The 17827-nt window shown below is 44.6% G+C and overlaps 1 protein-coding gene and 1 long non-coding RNA gene across 5 annotated transcripts in view; one reads left to right on the forward strand and one right to left on the reverse strand.

Moving 5' to 3' along the window:
* RASGRF2 (Ras protein specific guanine nucleotide releasing factor 2) overlaps positions 1–1915 on the reverse strand; it is a 240845-nt gene extending 238930 nt beyond the window's left edge. For 2 of the 4 annotated variants that reach the window (XM_083151856.1, XM_083151855.1), the window contains exon 1: positions 925–1913. In XM_083151856.1, coding sequence (XP_083007982.1) covers positions 925–1200 — 276 coding nt within the window. In that variant the 5' untranslated portion in view covers positions 1201–1913. Of the gene's footprint in view, positions 1–924 lie in introns of all 4 variants that reach the window. The other 2 variants (XR_014450522.1, XM_083151857.1) reach the window with 2 other exon arrangements.
* Positions 1488–15326, forward strand: LOC146018255 (uncharacterized). Its single transcript, XR_014450523.1, has 3 exons — positions 1488–1802; positions 12151–12362; positions 14434–15326. It is a non-coding gene; the product is annotated as an uncharacterized LOC146018255 (long non-coding RNA).
* Positions 15327–17827: the final 2501 nt, after the last annotated feature.

Genomic DNA, 17827 nt, shown 5'->3' on the forward strand with positions numbered 1-17827 from the left:
CATCACACAAGATAACTTCTTTGTATTACTAATGCAAAACTGTAACATATACAGTATATATTTATATGACACACACAAACATACTGTGTATAGTACACATGTATAGTGCACCACAGAACCATACATTGATGGAAAGAACAGCCAGATGGGAATGTGTGCCAGAGCACAGCGCAAGCACCACTGTCACACTAAAGTAGCATTGTTCTCCCACCCTTCCCAGTACAGTTATTCCAGAGTGTAGATACTGAGAGCTACAGGTTGTTATTTTATTTGCTGCAGACCTTTTAATGATAAAATTGAAATAAAATAATATGAAAGCATCGTGACACTATAGAAAGTTAATAAGAGGAACAGAAAATCTTATGCATGTGTCATTATGACAGATACTGCAACTGTGCATGATCCCACTTAAGATTCCTGTCTGCAGAGATTGGTGAATCAGCCCCACTGTGGGCACAGATGGCAATGTTGATGTCACAGTACCCTGTGCTGCATACTGCCCAGGAACAGGTCGATGTGATCCCCAGGTATAGTACAGTACAGTGTGCAGCTATGCCTGGCAGTGCTTTCTATTATCCATACTGTACCATACACATCATTCTCCCTATACATGTTATACTGTTTATGTTACTTTATTTAATAAGACAGTCCTAGTGTTCATATACTTTAGAACCTTCTGTACTGCATACAGCATTCATAGGCACTAGTACTATAACACTACTTGTGTTCTACAGTATGTATTGCAAGACCTGATGCCCACAGCCATGTACTGTAGGGGGATACACATATAGACAGGTGTGTGTGTGTGTGTGTGTGTGTGTGTGTGTGTGTGTGTGTGTGTGTGTGTGTATAAATACATATATATATAAATATAATATATAAACGGGTCACTAGCCCAAGGTGCCCCCCCTGGCATGGCTCTACCTGCTTCTCCATGGTCTCCTTGCCCCCGCAGGCCACTATGGGTGCCGGGACCCTCTCGCAGCTGCACCCCTCCAGCATGTACATCCCGGAGGGTCTCCCACTCTGCTCACTCTCGAAGTAGAACAGGACATTTTGGAAGAGTGCGAACCACTTGTCGTGCCACCTGCTGGTCTCGGCTGCTTTCTTGCTGACGGTGCCCCTTTTGGTGCCCTCCTTGCGGGCCACAAGGGCGAGGTAGAGAGCGTGCCCCTCGTTGCATCGCACACTTTTCTGCATGATCCCGGAGATCAGGGCATGCTCCCCCCAGCAGCACTCCCTGGGGAACAGCACAGTGGCGGGCAGCGCTGGCTCAGTGAATGCTGGCGGTGTGCGCTGGGGCACAGCGCAGGAGGGTGTGTGGGTGTGGTGCTGCTGCTGCAGCCGGTGCAGGTGTCAGGGTGCGGGATGGGTACTGGCCACAAATCTGTATCCCATAGACCTGCTCCTCCTCCGGTCACACACACCACAGATTACCCGGGCACTGATCGGGGCTGTCACTGCCGGATCGCTCCCCGATCGCTCCTGCAACAACTCTTCCAGATCCGACTCCGGCTCCGTCTCTTCCCACGTGTCCCCGGATCGCACTTCCAAAGTTACTTCCGCCTCCCACCCGTGTCCGCGGCACAGAGGAGTGTGTGAGCCTGCCTCGCGTGGAGCAAGTCAGGGGGACTGCCCGCCCGGCGGGGGACAGGAGGCGACGCGGCGTCACGTGTGGAGCGGTAATCGGCTTTCAGATCAGTGTCCAGCCGGTGTGCCTGCTGCGGGGTTATCCACAGTGCCAGCTAGTCTCCCCGGGTCACTGTCCACACTGCCGGTCTCCCCGGTGCCCGTGTGCTGCTGTGAGTGTGTGTGGGGACTGTCAGGTGTGCAGTAACGCTGCCTGATGCTGCCCTGTCTGCCTATAGACAAGTGTCAGGAGAACCCTCTCTGGCGGTGCACTACCATTATACAGTAGCTGTTATTAGGAGACTCTGTTACACGGTTGTCATAGGAGTGTCTTAAGTACTGTGTAATCCTAATAGGTGTATGGGGTCATGACATGGGGGTTTTACTAGTGCAGTGATGTACATTAAAAATAATGACAGCAAATCACAGAAGAGGGGATAGCATCATCCCTATAATGCATTCATGTCAGCAGTTGCTGTAATGATCTACTGTTAGTGAATAAGAACTTTTGGGGGGATCCAATTGCCAGCCGAAGGTTGTGGTTAAAGCTGGGTTGAAACACCAGCTACAGGCAGCACCCCTGATCCTAGGGCACGATTCAGATCTGATCGCTGATCTGCAGATGACTGCCCCACCAGACAGACAGAACACCTGCCCCTGCAAATCTGCAAAAATATAACTATCCGCTATCCTGTCACACATCCGGGATGCGGTCACTAGGTCTAGAAGCACTATGTCGACCATCAAAAATTTCCACCCAAATGCAGGAAAACAGAAAAAAAATATATGCTTTGATAAATTTGTTATATAAGAACGATTAAACAATTTGTCTGACTGATCACTTCTGTTTTCAAGTGTTTGGGAACAATTATTTGATTGTCAGTAGCTCCCATACATTTCCAGGTTTTTGTTCCCACCAGATAGATCAGACAGAAAAGCTGTACGTGTGTACGCACCTTAAGAGTGAATGCAGCAGATTCCAAATGCAAATGTGACACCTGGAATCCACTCCAGACCTTTTACCTGCTTAACTGATGATGAAATAATTAGGGAATAGCCCACCCCTGTCCATGAAATAGCTTTTGAGTCGATTGTCCCATTACTTTGGGTGCCTTAAAAAGTGGGTGGCACATATAGAAACCGTTGCAGTTCTTACATCGTTCACCTGATTTGGATGTAAATACCTTCAAATTAAAGCTGAAAGTCTCCAGTTAAAAAAAAAACTTCTGGTTTGGTTCATTTCAAATCCACTGTGGTAGTGTATAGAGCCCAAAATATGAGCATTGTGTCGATGTCCCAAAATTTATGCACCTGTACATCATTCATCAATGTACCAATTTATCAAGCTCTTAAAAGCATTATGTTTCACCGTTCACCCCAATAGCAAATACAATCTTCAGATGGGATATTTCCTGGGCCGTAGGACTTTATTCTTGTTCATTCCTTCTGATACGTGTACGCACGCCTCCGACCGATTGAACACACACAGTGAGTGAAGTCTCACCTACAAGCTCACTGATTCTGTTGCTTCCTGTGTTGTTGCCATGTAAGTATTCAATTGATAAATGAGAGAAACATCTATGCTGCAGAGGCGTGTATTGCGTGCAGCTGAAAGTTTTAGCCAATTTGCATGTTGATTGCCCCGGCGAATGCGGGCCATATCATGCGCCTGGTGATTGGCTGGTCAAAGAAACTTGAAACTTTTATTTCTCTTAAGAATGTTTCTCATGTGAGAAGCTCCGACCGCTCAGAGACTCGTGCGAGGCATATGCCCAGCACTTGTTGTCACCACCCACATGCACGCCCCTTTTAATGCCCAGTTTTGATGCCTTGCCCTGCGATACACCCCTATTGTGTCCGCACAGCATAGGTTTTTTTGGTCGCTGTGTTACATCCGTGCCCGTGGTGGTGGCCGCGCATGCACAGTGGGCTTTAATAAACAGAATAAGGGCCATCATAAGACTGGAGGGGGCCTGTGTGCAGTCTACAGAACATCTGGGTCCTGTCCCCTGGCAGAAGTCTGCTGCACATTTGCATTCCTCCGGAAAAATGGCCAAGCCGACATGTTTTTGATGATTTTCTTTAACTGTGCATGGAAGGATCCCCGGGAAAATGGCTGCCTCATTATTTTTTACATTAATTTGTGAAGCATTGAAGCGGCACTCCAGAGCTGTATCATGGGTGATGGGTGTGTGGTGAGACCCACTGTTGATGCATCCCTGGATTTTCTCTACAGCAGTTTGAAGAGTTTACAACAGCTGGCAAACCTTTGTATAAATAAATGTGATGCCTGAAATTATGTAAAAAAAATGGCAAACTAGATGGGCCAAATGGTATCTTACCTGCATAGTTGCTGACTTCTCAGCTCTCCTTTGCGGGAGAGGGCAGCTAGTTACAGAAAATAGCAGGCGTGGGAGCTCTCAAATGTAATTTGGGTAGCTCTGCCCATGGCCCCACCCAATTTAAGGCACGTAAATCAGCGAGGCCAAGGGCAGAGCTATCCAAATTACATTTGAGAGAGTACCATAGCACTACATATTTCTATTAACCCTATTAAAGAAGAACAGGGGGGAGAAGCAGGAAGGAAGCACCGAAGCAGCCAGCCGCTAGCTTACCATCTCATCTGTGGCGCTGCCCTCTACTGCTTGTGCCTCTCCCTCTACTGCTCCCGCTCCCAAGGCTGCGCTGTGGCCACTGCCAGGGCTATGAGTCGTAGCCTGCGACCACATCCCATAGAACCCCGGCCGGCAGCCGGACAGCCATGAGGTCAACCCCTTCACTTTGTGACTTACGCATGCGCAGCCACTATATTTTGCCAGGCAGGCTAAAAAGCCGTGAGGATCCAATATATTACCAGGAGAAAGGATCAAAAAGCGGTATACTCCCGCTAGATGAGGGAGGGCCGGCAACCCTGCTTATCGGCTATGTTTCTAGTAAGTAGCCATGATTTCCCATTAGCTGGGTCCCAGCACCAACCTCTGTGCACCACTTTTCCTTGTATGCTCTGTGTGATTACAAATGGATTTTGCAGTAAAACATGAACATTGTGGAAGCGGGAGGGGGGCTGTCATGTCATCTTACTTTGTACTCGCCTCCCTCTCTGTGTCCTTGGTTGTAACTAATTTCCGCTTGAAATAAAAAGGATTCATTCACTGTACATTTATATTCTGACACTCAATGAAACCTTTTCCATTCACTGAAAAGTGTCAGTATTAACACCATTACTGTATGTTGCCATAAGGCTATGCTGTCGGATCAGTTGCCATGCGGATACGATCACAGCATTGTCAGGAGCAAATACACTTCTGCATGTTGCAGCCTAATTTGCTCTCGAAGGCGGATTCTTTGCTTTACTAGTGGCACATGACACACTGCATTTTTCTGGTTTTAGTCTATACTGCATCCGAGGAACATAGTATCAACCTGTCGTTGTTGTTATCATCATCTGATTTATTTCAGGGGGATACGGTTATTAGGTCTACAGAAACTAGGTCGACAAGCATTGAGTCAACACTACTAGTTTGACAGGCATTAGGACAACACAAGCATTAGGTCGACATGGGCAAGGTCAACAGTCAAAAGGTCGACATGGGGTTTTTCACTGTTTTTTTTAGCCGTCATGTGCCGACAGGCGGTATTTCATGCCCTACCATCCACTAGGGTGTGTTGGGAGAATAAAATAGTGTGCCCGAAGCATCGCAAGCGAAGCGATGCGCTTCAAACTGTGTCCATGTCTACTGTGTTGACATTCGGGTCAAAAATACTGTGAAAAACCCCATGTCGACATTTTGAATGTCGATGTAATGCGTGTGTCGACCTAGATCCATGTCGACCTAGTGCTGTCGACCCAATGCTTGTCGACCTAGTGTTGTAGACCTAGCAACCCACACAGGGCACCACAGTGAAATCTGACATATTGGTACAGTAAATGTAAATGTAAATTCAACAACATAGGACAATAAACTGACTAATCAGGTAGGATTTGGACAATGGTGAAGGTAGTAAATCACTGTGGAGGATATTTATCAAAGCTTTGATAGAGAGATACATTGGAGAATGATAAATAGCCTAATTCAGACCTGTTAGCAAGGCTGCAATTTTTGCAGATGGACAAAACCATGCTGCTGCACTGCAGGTGGGGCAGATGTAACATGTGCAGAGAGAGTTACATTTGGGTGGAGTGTGTACTTCAAACTGAAATCTAAATTGCAGTGTAAGAATAAAGCAGTCAGTAAAACTAGATACCCTTATGAGGAAAAGGGGGCAAGGTGGATTATCCCTACCAAATTTTAGACTATATTTTTTGGTTGGTCAATTAACACACATACGGGAATGGGTGGCGGAAGACGCAGGGAGTAATTTGGTCAGGGTACTGGTGGCACAAGGAAATGTAATGAATAGTCCACTACAGTATCTGTTAAAGGGAACAATTACTAGAAAAGACACACCCCTTGTGGTACAGGCCATAAAAATATGGCGAGAGGTTGGTAAAGTAATCAAATATGAGGATATAGAAGTGGAGCATCCTATATCAGATTACACACGCTTTAAACAACTTGAGAAGCTGCAACCAGATGGAATATGGGGACCCTATGGGATTAGCACCATTAGCCAATTATATAATGAAGACGGTATGAACTCATTCGCGCAGTTGGTGGAAGAATACGCTCATTCTTTTTTAGATTCTTACAAATAAGGAGTGCCCTGGAAGCCCAATTTAAAAATGTTACTCCTAAATTCTCAATATCCCCGATTAAAAAGGCCTTAGTAGAGGGAGGTAAAAAGAAAGGGGTATCAAGACTATATAACCAACTGATATAAGTAATATATGAAGATGGATTGCAAGATCTTAAAATCAAATGGTCAGAAGACGTGGGGACAATAACAGAAACAGAATGGAACATGGCCTTAAAGGTAGTACCACTAGCAACTAATTAAATAAAAATACAACATAGATGCTACTTAACATCATCAAGACTGGCAAAAATGGGGGGGGGCAACTTATCATCAATATGTCCTAAATGTCAAAATGGGACAGGCACGCTGTGGCACCTATTACATACCTCCCAACAGTCCCGATTTTATCGGGACAGTCCCGATTGTCAGGGCCTGTCCCGCTGTCCCACCCGCGGGCGGCAGTGTCCCGCGGTGTGGGGGGGCTGTTGGGAGTCCCCCCTGTCAGCTGCTAAGCAGCGGGGAATAAACGCTGTGCGCATGCGCACAGCGTCTATTCCCGCAGCCAGGGGGCTGGGGGCATGGCTAGAGGCTCACAGAGCCTCTGGGTCATGCCGCCATAGCGGCAAAATGGGGGCGTGACCTCGCGGGAGAGCAGTGAGTATAGGCCACGCCCCCAAAAAATTTCGGAACGCCTTCGGCGCGCAGCAGCAGCGTCCCGCCTGCTGGACTACTAAAGTTGGGAGCTATGCTATTATGGGAAGTGTTCTGAGGCAATCTATTGGATGTGTGCCTTTTTGGTGTACTGTTCAGCTGCACTGTGTATTTAATCGCGCACCGTTTATTGTCAAAAAACCCTATCACCTATTATGGGAATGCAGATGCCTTAAACCGTACTGGACAAAGGTTATCCAAATATTAAACAAAACAGGAATACCGGGAACAGCACTAGGGCCAAAAAGTTGCATATTGGGGATCTGTGAAGAGAGTAATTTGCACAAATATGACAAAATGTATGTAAACAATATGTGTGCGTTGGCTAAAACACTTATAGCAAGAACATGGATGGCAAAGGAGGGGCCTGAATTTGCAGCCTGGATAAATCTGGTCAATCTCACGGTTGCACATACAAAAGGTGTACTATAAAAATAGTACTAACACATACACAAAGGTGTGGCGCAGATGGTATAAGTCTGGGTACATGCTGGCGAATACCTAGAAACACAGACTAAATATAAAAACACACATGATTTAAAATACTAAATTATTAAATATACAAAAAGTAAGTAGGGGCGTAAGGGCTTTATAGTGCGATGTTTTTGTATTGTTATGTGTATGTATATGTATTTTTGTTTGCAAAAGAAAATAAATTCAAATAAAAAAAAAAAAAGAAAAAGCAGTCAGTATTTACCCTGCACAGAAACAAAATAACCAAATCTAAAGGCCCCCCTTACACTTGTCCAAGTTGTTGTCCAAGAAGTTGGACCTGATTGGCTTGAGATTTATCTTATGTGCAGGAGGATCAATCTCTTGGTTAGACCAAATGGCACGGGATTGTGCATTGGGTCCTACACATCAGGCACATCAGATTTTGTCAAATAAATTGGCCCAATCCATCTGAATTGGGTCAAATCTGACAATCTCACAAGTGTAAGGGGCCCTTAACAGTCTGCACGTTACATCTACCCCATCTGCAGTGGAGCATAGTTTTATCCATCTGCAAAAATTACAGCTTTGCTCACAGGTCTGAATCAGGCCCAAAGTACCAGGCAATTAACTTCTTACTGCCATATTACAGGCTGTTTGGACATTGACAATGTGATTGGTTGCTACTCTGTATCTCTCCAATTCCTCTCTAAGGGCCATATGTATTGAGGTCTGCAGTTCTCAGAGGCACGGGATGCCAGCCATTCTCAGACATTTTATAGAAATGGCAATCGTTTATTGGCAGAACAGGACTAGGAGGACTTTATTAATGATTGCAGTACAGTATGACAATCATTGTTTCCATCATCGGTATAATTGCCAGCTTGAAGCCTGTTCCCTTCAGATGCGGGAGGCTTGCCACTTTCTCAAGGGGAGGGGGAGGGGTTTTTTGGGAGCCTCCTGGCCATTCCAAGAGAGTATGCAAGTATGATCATGGGTGCATCTAGACCTGGGGTAGCCAACCCTAGTCCTCGAGAGCTACCAACAGTGCATGTTTTGCAGGTCTCCTCACAGAATCACAAGTGAGCTAATTAGCTCCATCTGTGGATCTTTTAAAATGTGTCAGTGATTAATGAGTGCAGCTTTGCAGCATCTAGGTTGTCTGGAAAATGTGAACTGTTGGTAGCTCTCGAGGGCTAGGGTTGGCTACCACTGGTCTAGACCTTCACAAATTGCTTATCCATCAACACCAGGTTGGTGTTATTCATGTAGAGCAGGGCTGGGAAACACCGGCCCTCCAGATGTTGATGAACTACACATCCCAGCATGCCTTGCATCAGTTTCAGCATGGCCACATAGCAAAACTAATGCAAAGCATCCTGGGATGTGTAGTTCATCAACATCTGGAGGGCCGGTGTTGCCCAGCCCTGATGTAGAGAGACATTGCTATAATTGTCTAATTCTGCTCCTCACCTCGTGGGACGAATTCAAGTTTTGTGTGCATCAAGGCCACGAAATTGTGCCCAACGGTGAAATTCAAGTGTTGCTCTGTTTGGGTGTGCACACCGGCCATCGCTGACATTACAGTTATTTTGTTCTGTCATTTTAAGTGGTCTTGGAGAGGTGGTGGAACTAATTTCCCCTGCCAATTACTCCCACCCCCACCCTGGAGCCAGTGCTAGGGTTTTCGGCAACTCTGCAAACTTTGTGCTCTGTGCTATCTCCCATACTTTATAAAGGGACAGTGGTCTCACAATGAGGAGTGTGGTCGCATAATCGTATAGCCAATTCAAGTTACACCACACATGTTATTCACATGTGTTACGTCTCAGTAGTGAGCCTTATTCGCGTTATGCTACTCAGTAGTACCCTTATATATGGTATACCACACAATAGAATCACTTATGCACAATGTCCACAGTAGTGTCCCTTATATACAGTACATCTCTGCCCCTGTCACTCGCCGCCTGTGTCCCTCCAGCAGCTAGATACCCTGTACCAGAGTGCTTATACTCCTGCAGTGGCTGCAGCTTACACACTCACCTGCTCCCACATGGATAATAGTGTGGACTTTCCTTTCGGACCATCCCCATGAAGCTTTTCATCTTTCAGGATATCAACCCAGTGTCCCTTATATACATAGCCAGATTAAAGGGGTGGGGGGGTGGTGGCGGGGATACTGTCCCCCCTGCCGGAGCACTGTGGCATAACAAGATATCCTGATTCCTGTCTCACTGATTCAGTAGTACAGAGGCTGCTAGTGCCAATCATATATTAAGAGAGAAGTTCAGGTACAGGGCATTTTGTCCCTCCTACAATGTGTCATGTTGGGAGGTATGCACACACCCCCATCACAAGGGCCCCACTGTCTGAAGTGCACCGGGCCAAGTATGTGAACCCTATGGAACTACCTAGATTTCTGCATAAATTGGTAATAAAATTGTTCTGATCTTCATCTAAGTCACAACAATAGACAAACACATGCTTAAACTAATCACACACAACTATATGTTCTCATGTTTTGAACACACCATGTAATTATTCACAGTGCAGGGTGGACAAAGTATGTGAACCCCTAGTCTAATGACTTCTCCAAGAGACCGGTAAATACAAATGCAGTGGGTAAAAAAAGATTGAGGGAGTATCTCTCACACAATTCAGAGATAGAGGAGTACCCCCACCTAGAAAGTGACAGAGACGGGTGATGCCAGCCATTGACCTGGTAGAAACCATTCGAGAGTGTCAGGCTACCAAATGTCTAAGTCTAGAGACTTGCTATTACTTGGATAGTGAAGGGAGACCAAGACCTTCAGCTACTGTACTGAGCCCTTACAGCAGGGGTGGGGAACCTTTTTTGTGCCAAGGGCCATTTGTATGGGGAAAAAATCCTTCGGGGGCCATAAGTAAAAATTTCTCTTACAAATTGTCCTGCTGCAGCCGTCCCACGCTCCAGCGGCTACAGCTGAATAGGACTGACAGTCTCCGGCTTCTGTTCATTAAGAGGAATCTTGCGAGAATTCCCCTGTACTTGACTCCCGGCAAAGCCGCCGGGCAGGTGGGAGGACCACTCAGACCAGCTACGGGAGCTGCATACGGCCCCCGGGCCTGAGGTTCCCCACCCCTGCCTTACAGAGAAGTCCCTATTAGGGAGGGGTATCTTGTGGTTACAGTAAGATGATTGGAGAGAAGAATGGACATGGGTAAAAACAGCCACAGTGAGGGTCTGAAAAAAAAGAATCTGGGGAGCATGTTTATTTTGATTGCATATATGCAGCCTATCCAAGAAATAAGAAAGTCTGCCAAAACAAAATCTTATTCGATGGCCTGGAACAGAGCGGGGTAGTTAGCCTTATATAGACTCTCATCGAATTTAACGAAGTTCAGAAAAAGAAAAATGAATATGAAGGAGATTCAAGTGAGGTGGAATGTGGAGTGGCAAAGCTTCTGATTTATCATGGTTAACCTTGTAGCCAGACAAATGTCCATACAGACAAACAATATGCCAGCGCTGGCTGAATAATTTATTCAGACGGTAATCTGTATAAAATGATATTTATTAACTCCAATAATATCAAATGCAAAACACCATACAAATGACTTAAAAAATATACAACAAAATATATATATCAATTAATTATTAATTTTTTTATATTTTTTGTTGTAAATTTTTTAAGTCATTTGTATTGTGTTTTGCATTTGATATTATTGGAGTTAATAAATATCATTTTATACAGATTACCGTCTGAATAAATAATTCAGCCAGTGCTGGCATATTGTTTGTCTTTTTTATTCTTTGAATATTAGGGGAGTGACAACCCCTTGCCAGCCGCTGTTAATAGCGCACCCCACATATTTGTTTTAAATGTCCATACAGAGACGGTTCTTGGAAGAAATTCGGAAGGGAAATTAGGGGATTGGTGACAGTGGGAAGTAAATTTTCAGCGAAAAGAGAGAGTTTGTATAAAGAATTGCCAATAGGAATGCCAGAGATGTCCAGATTTTACATAGTTACGTAGTAGATAAGGCTGAATAAAGACTTGCGCCCATCGAGTTCAACCTAGGTTTTAATAGTTTATCCCTTGTTGTGTAGTATGTTCTGAAAATTTAAAGACAAATTATGATTCTTATTTGTACCCTTGGATGTTCTTATCAAATAAATGTTTGTCCAACCTTATTTTAAATGTATTTAATGTGTCTGCCGACACCACTTCACCAAGAAGAGAGTTCCAAAGTTTGACCGCTTTGACCGTAAATAATTTTTTTCTTCTAGGGAACAAAATCTTCTTTCTTCTTCTCTAAACTCGTTGCCCTCGTGTCCTAGACTCCTTTCTTGCAGTAAAAAGGGTGTTTGACAGTTCCTTATATTGGCCCCTGATATATTTTTACATGTTGAGCATGTCCCCCCTTAAACGTCTCTTCTCTAGTGTAAATAGTCCCAAATTGCTCAATCTCTCTATTTCCCTAACTAGCTTTGTTGCTCTTCTTTGTTTGTTTTTTTCTAATTCTATGATGTCCTTTTTTATAGTGTGGGGCCCAGAATTGTACTCCGTATTCGAGGTGCGGTCTAACCAATGATTTGTACAGAGGCATAATTACTTTTCAGTCCTTAGTTTCCATGCCCCTTTTAATACATGCTAGAATTCTGTTGGTCTTTTTTGTTGCTATGTGACATTGAGATTGGGATTTGCTTGAGTCCTGCAGATGAGAAGTTCAATGATCAAGGCAAAGATCAGCAGAAAAAGTGGACACCCCTCTCAAGTGCCATTGGAAATGGGGAAGAAAGCTGAGAGAAGACCTCTCGCTAGAATGGAGGTGAAAGGATTGTAATAGCAAAGTGTCAGTCATAAAATGCCAGGAAACCATTCTCCGTGGAGAGGACTAGCAGGAGAAAGGCGAGGACTAGCAGGAGAAAGGTAATCTTGAGGGTATTAATGTATTGAAGTGGTAATCTTGAGGGTATTAATGTATTGAAGTAGGTCTATAATTTGTCTTGTGTTGTCTAGGGCCTGCCATGTAGTTGTTAAATAGAGAATTTGGATGGTAATATGTCACCAGTTGGGGATCTTTACCTGGATTTGGAATAACTGTTATCTTGGGAATCTGGAGAGAAAATCTCCCATAGAGAATGTGGTTGAAAGTGGTCATAAGGAGAACCTTGAAAGGTTTTGTAGTATGAGGAGGAAAGCCCATCCAGGTCTGCAGCTTTAGAAGGTTACTGTGATTTAAGGGTAATCTAGACTTCGTCTTCAGTTATGGGAAGATTGTTTAGTGGAAAAAATTATCTGAGGTATGTCACAGGAAGGCAGATAGTCCAGAGGTGGAGTAGAGGGGGCAGCCTGAGGAGAGGGAAACTTATTTTAAATTAAAATATTTATATTATTTGTACTTTGCATTATAAAATAGAAGATTCTGGAAATAATTGGACCAGAATTCTAATGGTATGTACACACGGTGAGATTCAGGCTAATGGCTGATTTTTGACTATTTTATTTTTATCCTATTTTGACTATGGGATTTTGACTCTCTTGCTCCTTCTTTTAAAGACGACAGTCAAAATAGACTTGCCTGCACAGTCATTTTTCCCTTGCAATAATAGGCTGCGCATCAGTATCACAAGCCTTCTAAACACTGTGTAATTTTGGATAACTTACTATCCTATTTCTAGGATAAAGGTATAAATCCACCTCAGTTTAAAACTATTACATTCGCATCAGAATTTTATTTATTATTGTTTTGGCAGGATTTCCCTATTAATATTTGGCTATGTGAGGCTTTTTCTGAAACCAGTATTCTCAACAACAAAAAAATAACCTTTGTTCAAATACTTTCAAGGATATGGCACAAATATGACCTGATAAACAGACCCCTCAGAGAGAGTGCTGCTTGCTGGAAGTTGGTTCCTTTAGGTGTGACTGAAATCCACTGCTAGCTGCCTGTTTGTCTCCACGCTTTACAGACAGATTCAGCTTCTGCTGCTGAGCCTGCCGCTGGGTGGAACTGGAGATGGGTCGTGAGAACCAAAGAGTCTGAAGTAAAATTAAGTAAATGCTATGCAATAGTGTGTGCCACTGTGATAAGTACTGCAATCCATCAGAGTGATTATTGGATCATCACCCATACATACATACATACATACATACATACATACATACATACACATATACATACATAAATAAATACTTTTCATTTGTTTCTTTTCTAAAACTAGTCATACCTTCCTCATTTGTAGGAACATGTAGCAAATATATGAGGTGTCCAGGGTTTGTCATGTTTCCCTACCTTGATGTGAATGACGATAGTAAGCTGCCTTCATTAGTGGAGTAATTGGGTGTTTCTGGGTGGATAATGTCACATTATTACAAGAATTATCAGCTTGAATTACAAAAAGTAGCAAGTAAAATAATAGAGCCGTCACGTCATTGGTATCAGAGATATAGGAGCCTTTATAGAGACACATCAAAGCTTCTTGTGCTCGTGTAATATCCATTCAACTTCCAAATGAAGGGCCTCATATAACTAATTGAAAGCTGTCAGCTTCATGTTCAGCCTCTTCTCATATACCATAAATAGGCAACACGACCACCGGTGTTCTGAGGGAGCTGAGCCTGGTGCCAACAGCATACAGTATATAGGGGGGGATTCAATCCCAGGTCCCAACTGTCGTGCCGTCTGCTGATCGGCGAAAAGGTGGCGTGTCTGTGAAAACCGGCTGTGGGTTGTCCAGATCTAACTGTGATCTCGACAATCCACAGCTGTTTTCTGCAAAACGGGCATGAATGCTTTTAAAGTCAGGTCCATTCTGTCGATCTGCTTCTTCAATGATGTTGGGAATGGCAGCGCTGAATAGGCACTGTCGGAAATAGCAGGGCAATTGACTCCCCCCCCCCCCCTCCCATAGAGTATTGTGAGCATTTTAAAAACAGCATTACATCAGCATTGATTCATATCTCTCCACCTTCTGAGTAAACCACTTTTGTCTTTCAGTGAAGAAACAGGTCAAGGACTATGGAGCAAAGTGCATGATTACAACAGAGCCTATCCACACATTATATACAAATCATCATCCCTCCAGCAGATCCCGTGCCTCTCTATTTCCCTTCAGCCCCCATTTCACCTTGTCTTCAGCATGCACAGAGCTTGCTCATCTCAGTGGCTCTTCTTCGCTTCAGTGGCAATGATGACATCACATACGCCATGCTGGAAAAGTAAGCTGTTGAGACCTGAGGAGGAGACAAACGTTGCCTGACAGACACAACCAGGAGTGATGAGCCTCAGGTGGAGGAGACCCAAGAGCCGCCAGGACCTGAGAAAGGGGGAGGTGGCTGCAGCTCATCAGTGACCTTCGCAGCGTCTGCATCATCTATTGGTATTACTGTGCAGTGCCGTGGTGGAGATGGAACTCCGTTGACGGAACTCCGTTCCACCCCATTCCCCAGCCACTTAGATGAACAATTATTCCTATTCACGTTATTAAACATCCCTTGGTCTTTTATCTCTCTCCTATAACTGGATATCAAAGTCGACTTTGATAGACTAAATTGGAAGTTTAGGTGGTTAACATTTAACTGTGTTCATTAAGATACTGCATGAAAAGTGGTAATTGTTATGGCTCTTGACAATCGAAAAATGGCTTTTTTTAATTTATGATTTATGAATTTATGAATAGAGGGTCTAATGCGGATTTGTAAGTAAAGCAAAAAATAGTAGGTAAAGCCCCTACATACAGGGCGACTTCAGCCCTGTGCTGAGCGATGTAGTTTAGCAGAGATTGCTCAGCACACTTTGCTGACATACATGTTATGCACTGGCGATGTGTGCTGAGTGATCTGACCAGTGTTCTCTGGTGAGAACACTGGCGATCTGACTAAATGTTGACTGCATGTGTATGGATCTAATTGCCAATGTGTGTAGAGTTGTAAGCATCTCTGTGTCTGAACCAGCTCTATCCACATGCTAATATTCATAGCTGTCATTCTTACCAGTACATGTTTGCAATAAACTTATTCTTGGAGCAAATAATCAGTCTGAATAAAGAGTTGTTATGGAGACGTACAACTCTGCATATCTTACAATTCTATCGACACAATCTCACTAATATTTTACTATGTGGGAACGCCCATTACTGTCTAGCTACAGATGTAGCGCCGCTCATTCAGCCGGCGACTGGCGAAAGAATCGCTAGGTGCACTGCACAATTTTTGTACCTATCTGCCAATAATGGGGTGATCAGCCTGTAGTTTGGTGTCAAGTGTAGATATGACTGTTTTGGCCAAACATCAATAAAAGCCACAAACCACCAGAAAAGCTCGGCTTTGATTTGAAATTGGTCAGACTTGCCAGAAGGTATGGGCCAAAAGTCCCAATATCGTGCAGTGGGGATACATCCGCTAGGTCAACATACATTAGGTTGACCACTAAAGGTTGACAGGGTCGGGAGGTTGACACTTGGAAGGTTGACAGCTCAACCACCTAATGGGCAGATATATGGAAATTCGGTGCGGTGTAGCAGAGAATTGGTTACTTACAAGAAACAGAAAATCGCTTGTAGGCAAATCATACCGAACCCTTACATACACCTTTTATATATTGCATTGCACTTTAAATAAACTGTTCTGTAAAAATCCTTAGAACATTATCACACAATGCAACAGCATAAAAATCACTTCTAATTCAATTGCATCATGTATGTAAAAGTATAATAACAGATTGATAAAGTTAGTAACAATGGACCTAGGGCCTAATTCAGAACTGACCTCTAATGTGAGAATTTGCCATGGACTGCGAGGAGACAGAAAAAATAAAACACCCCTTGCAAAACTGCAAGACAATTGTGAATGGATGGCCAATCACAATCCAATTGCAAATCCATACGCAATTCCCGAAATAGCGAAGTGTTATTAGCATGAAGAACTTACTGGGTATACTACCCATCATTGAAGCCTTGAACACAGGTATGAAACTCAAGTACAGTATTGAATATATAGGCACTGTGCAGGCTGCGGGTGATACTGCATGCTGGTAGTAGATGTACACTCTGCAGGGTGGTAGTAAATGTTCCCTCTGCAGGGTGTTAGTAGATGTGCATTCTGCAGGCTGCGAGTGATACTACATGCAGGTAGTAGATGTGCCCTCTGCAGGCTGGTAGTAGATGTGCCCTCTGCAGGCTGGTAGTAGTAGTGTACTCTGCAGGCTGGTAGTAGTAGTGTACTCTGCAGGCTACGAGTGATACTGAATGCAGGTTGTAGATGTGCCCTCTGAAGGCTGGTAGTAGAAGTGTGCTCTGCAGTCTACAACTGAGACTGCATGCAGGTTGTAGATGTGCCCTCTGCAGGCTGGTAGTAGATGTGCCCTCTGCAGGCTGCGAGTGACACTACATGCAGGTAGTAGATGTGCCCTCTGCAGGCTGGTAGTAGATGTGCCCTCTGCAGGCTGGTAGTAGTAGTAGTGTACTCTGCAGGCTGGTAGTAGTAGTGTACTCTGCAGGCTACGAGTGATACTGAATGCAGGTTGTAGATGTGCCCTCTGAAGGCTGGTAGTAGAAGTGTGCTCTGCAGTCTACAACTGAGACTGCATGCAGGTTGTAGATGTGCCCTCTGCAGGCTGGTAGTAGATGTGCCCTCTGCAGGCTGCGAGTGACACTACATGCAGGTAGTAGATGTGCCCTCTGCAGGCTGGTAGTAGAAGTGTACTCTGCAGGCTACGAGTGATACTGCATGCAGGTTGTAGATGTGCCCTTTGCAGGCAGGTTGTAGATGTGCCCTCTGCAGGATGGTAGTAGATGTGCCCTCTGCAGGCTGGTAGTAGATGTGCCCTCTGCAGGCTGGTAGTATTAGTGTACTCTGCAGGCTATGAGTGATACTGAATGCAGGTTGTAGATGTGCCCTCTGCAGGCTGGTAGTAGAAGTGTACTCTGCAGGCTACGAGTGATACTGCATGCAGGTTGTAGATGTGCCCTCTGCAGGCTGGTAGTAGAAGTGTACTCTGCAGGCTGCGAGTGATACTGCATGCAGGTAGCAGATGTGCCCTTTGCAGGCTGCAAGTGATACTGCATGCAGGTAGTAGATGTGCCCTCTGCAGGCTGCGAGTGATACTGCATGCAGGTAGTAGATGTGCCCTCTGCAGGCTGCGAGTGATACTGCATGCAGGTAGTAGATATGCCCTCTGCAGGCTGCGAGTGATACTGCATGCAGGTAGTAGATGTGCACTCTGCAGGCTGGTGGTAGATATGCCCTCTGCAGGCTGGTGGTAGATGTGCACTCTGCAGGCTGATAGTAGATGTGCCCTCTGCAGGCTATGAGTGATACTGCATGCAGGTTGTAGATGTGCACTCTGCAGGCTGATAGTAGATGTGCCCTCTGCAGGCTGCGAGTGATACTGC

This window comes from Crinia signifera, chromosome 1 (assembly GCF_055691185.1).
Source record: "Crinia signifera chromosome 1, ASM5569118v1, whole genome shotgun sequence".
NCBI classification, from domain to species: domain Eukaryota; kingdom Metazoa; phylum Chordata; class Amphibia; order Anura; family Myobatrachidae; genus Crinia; species Crinia signifera.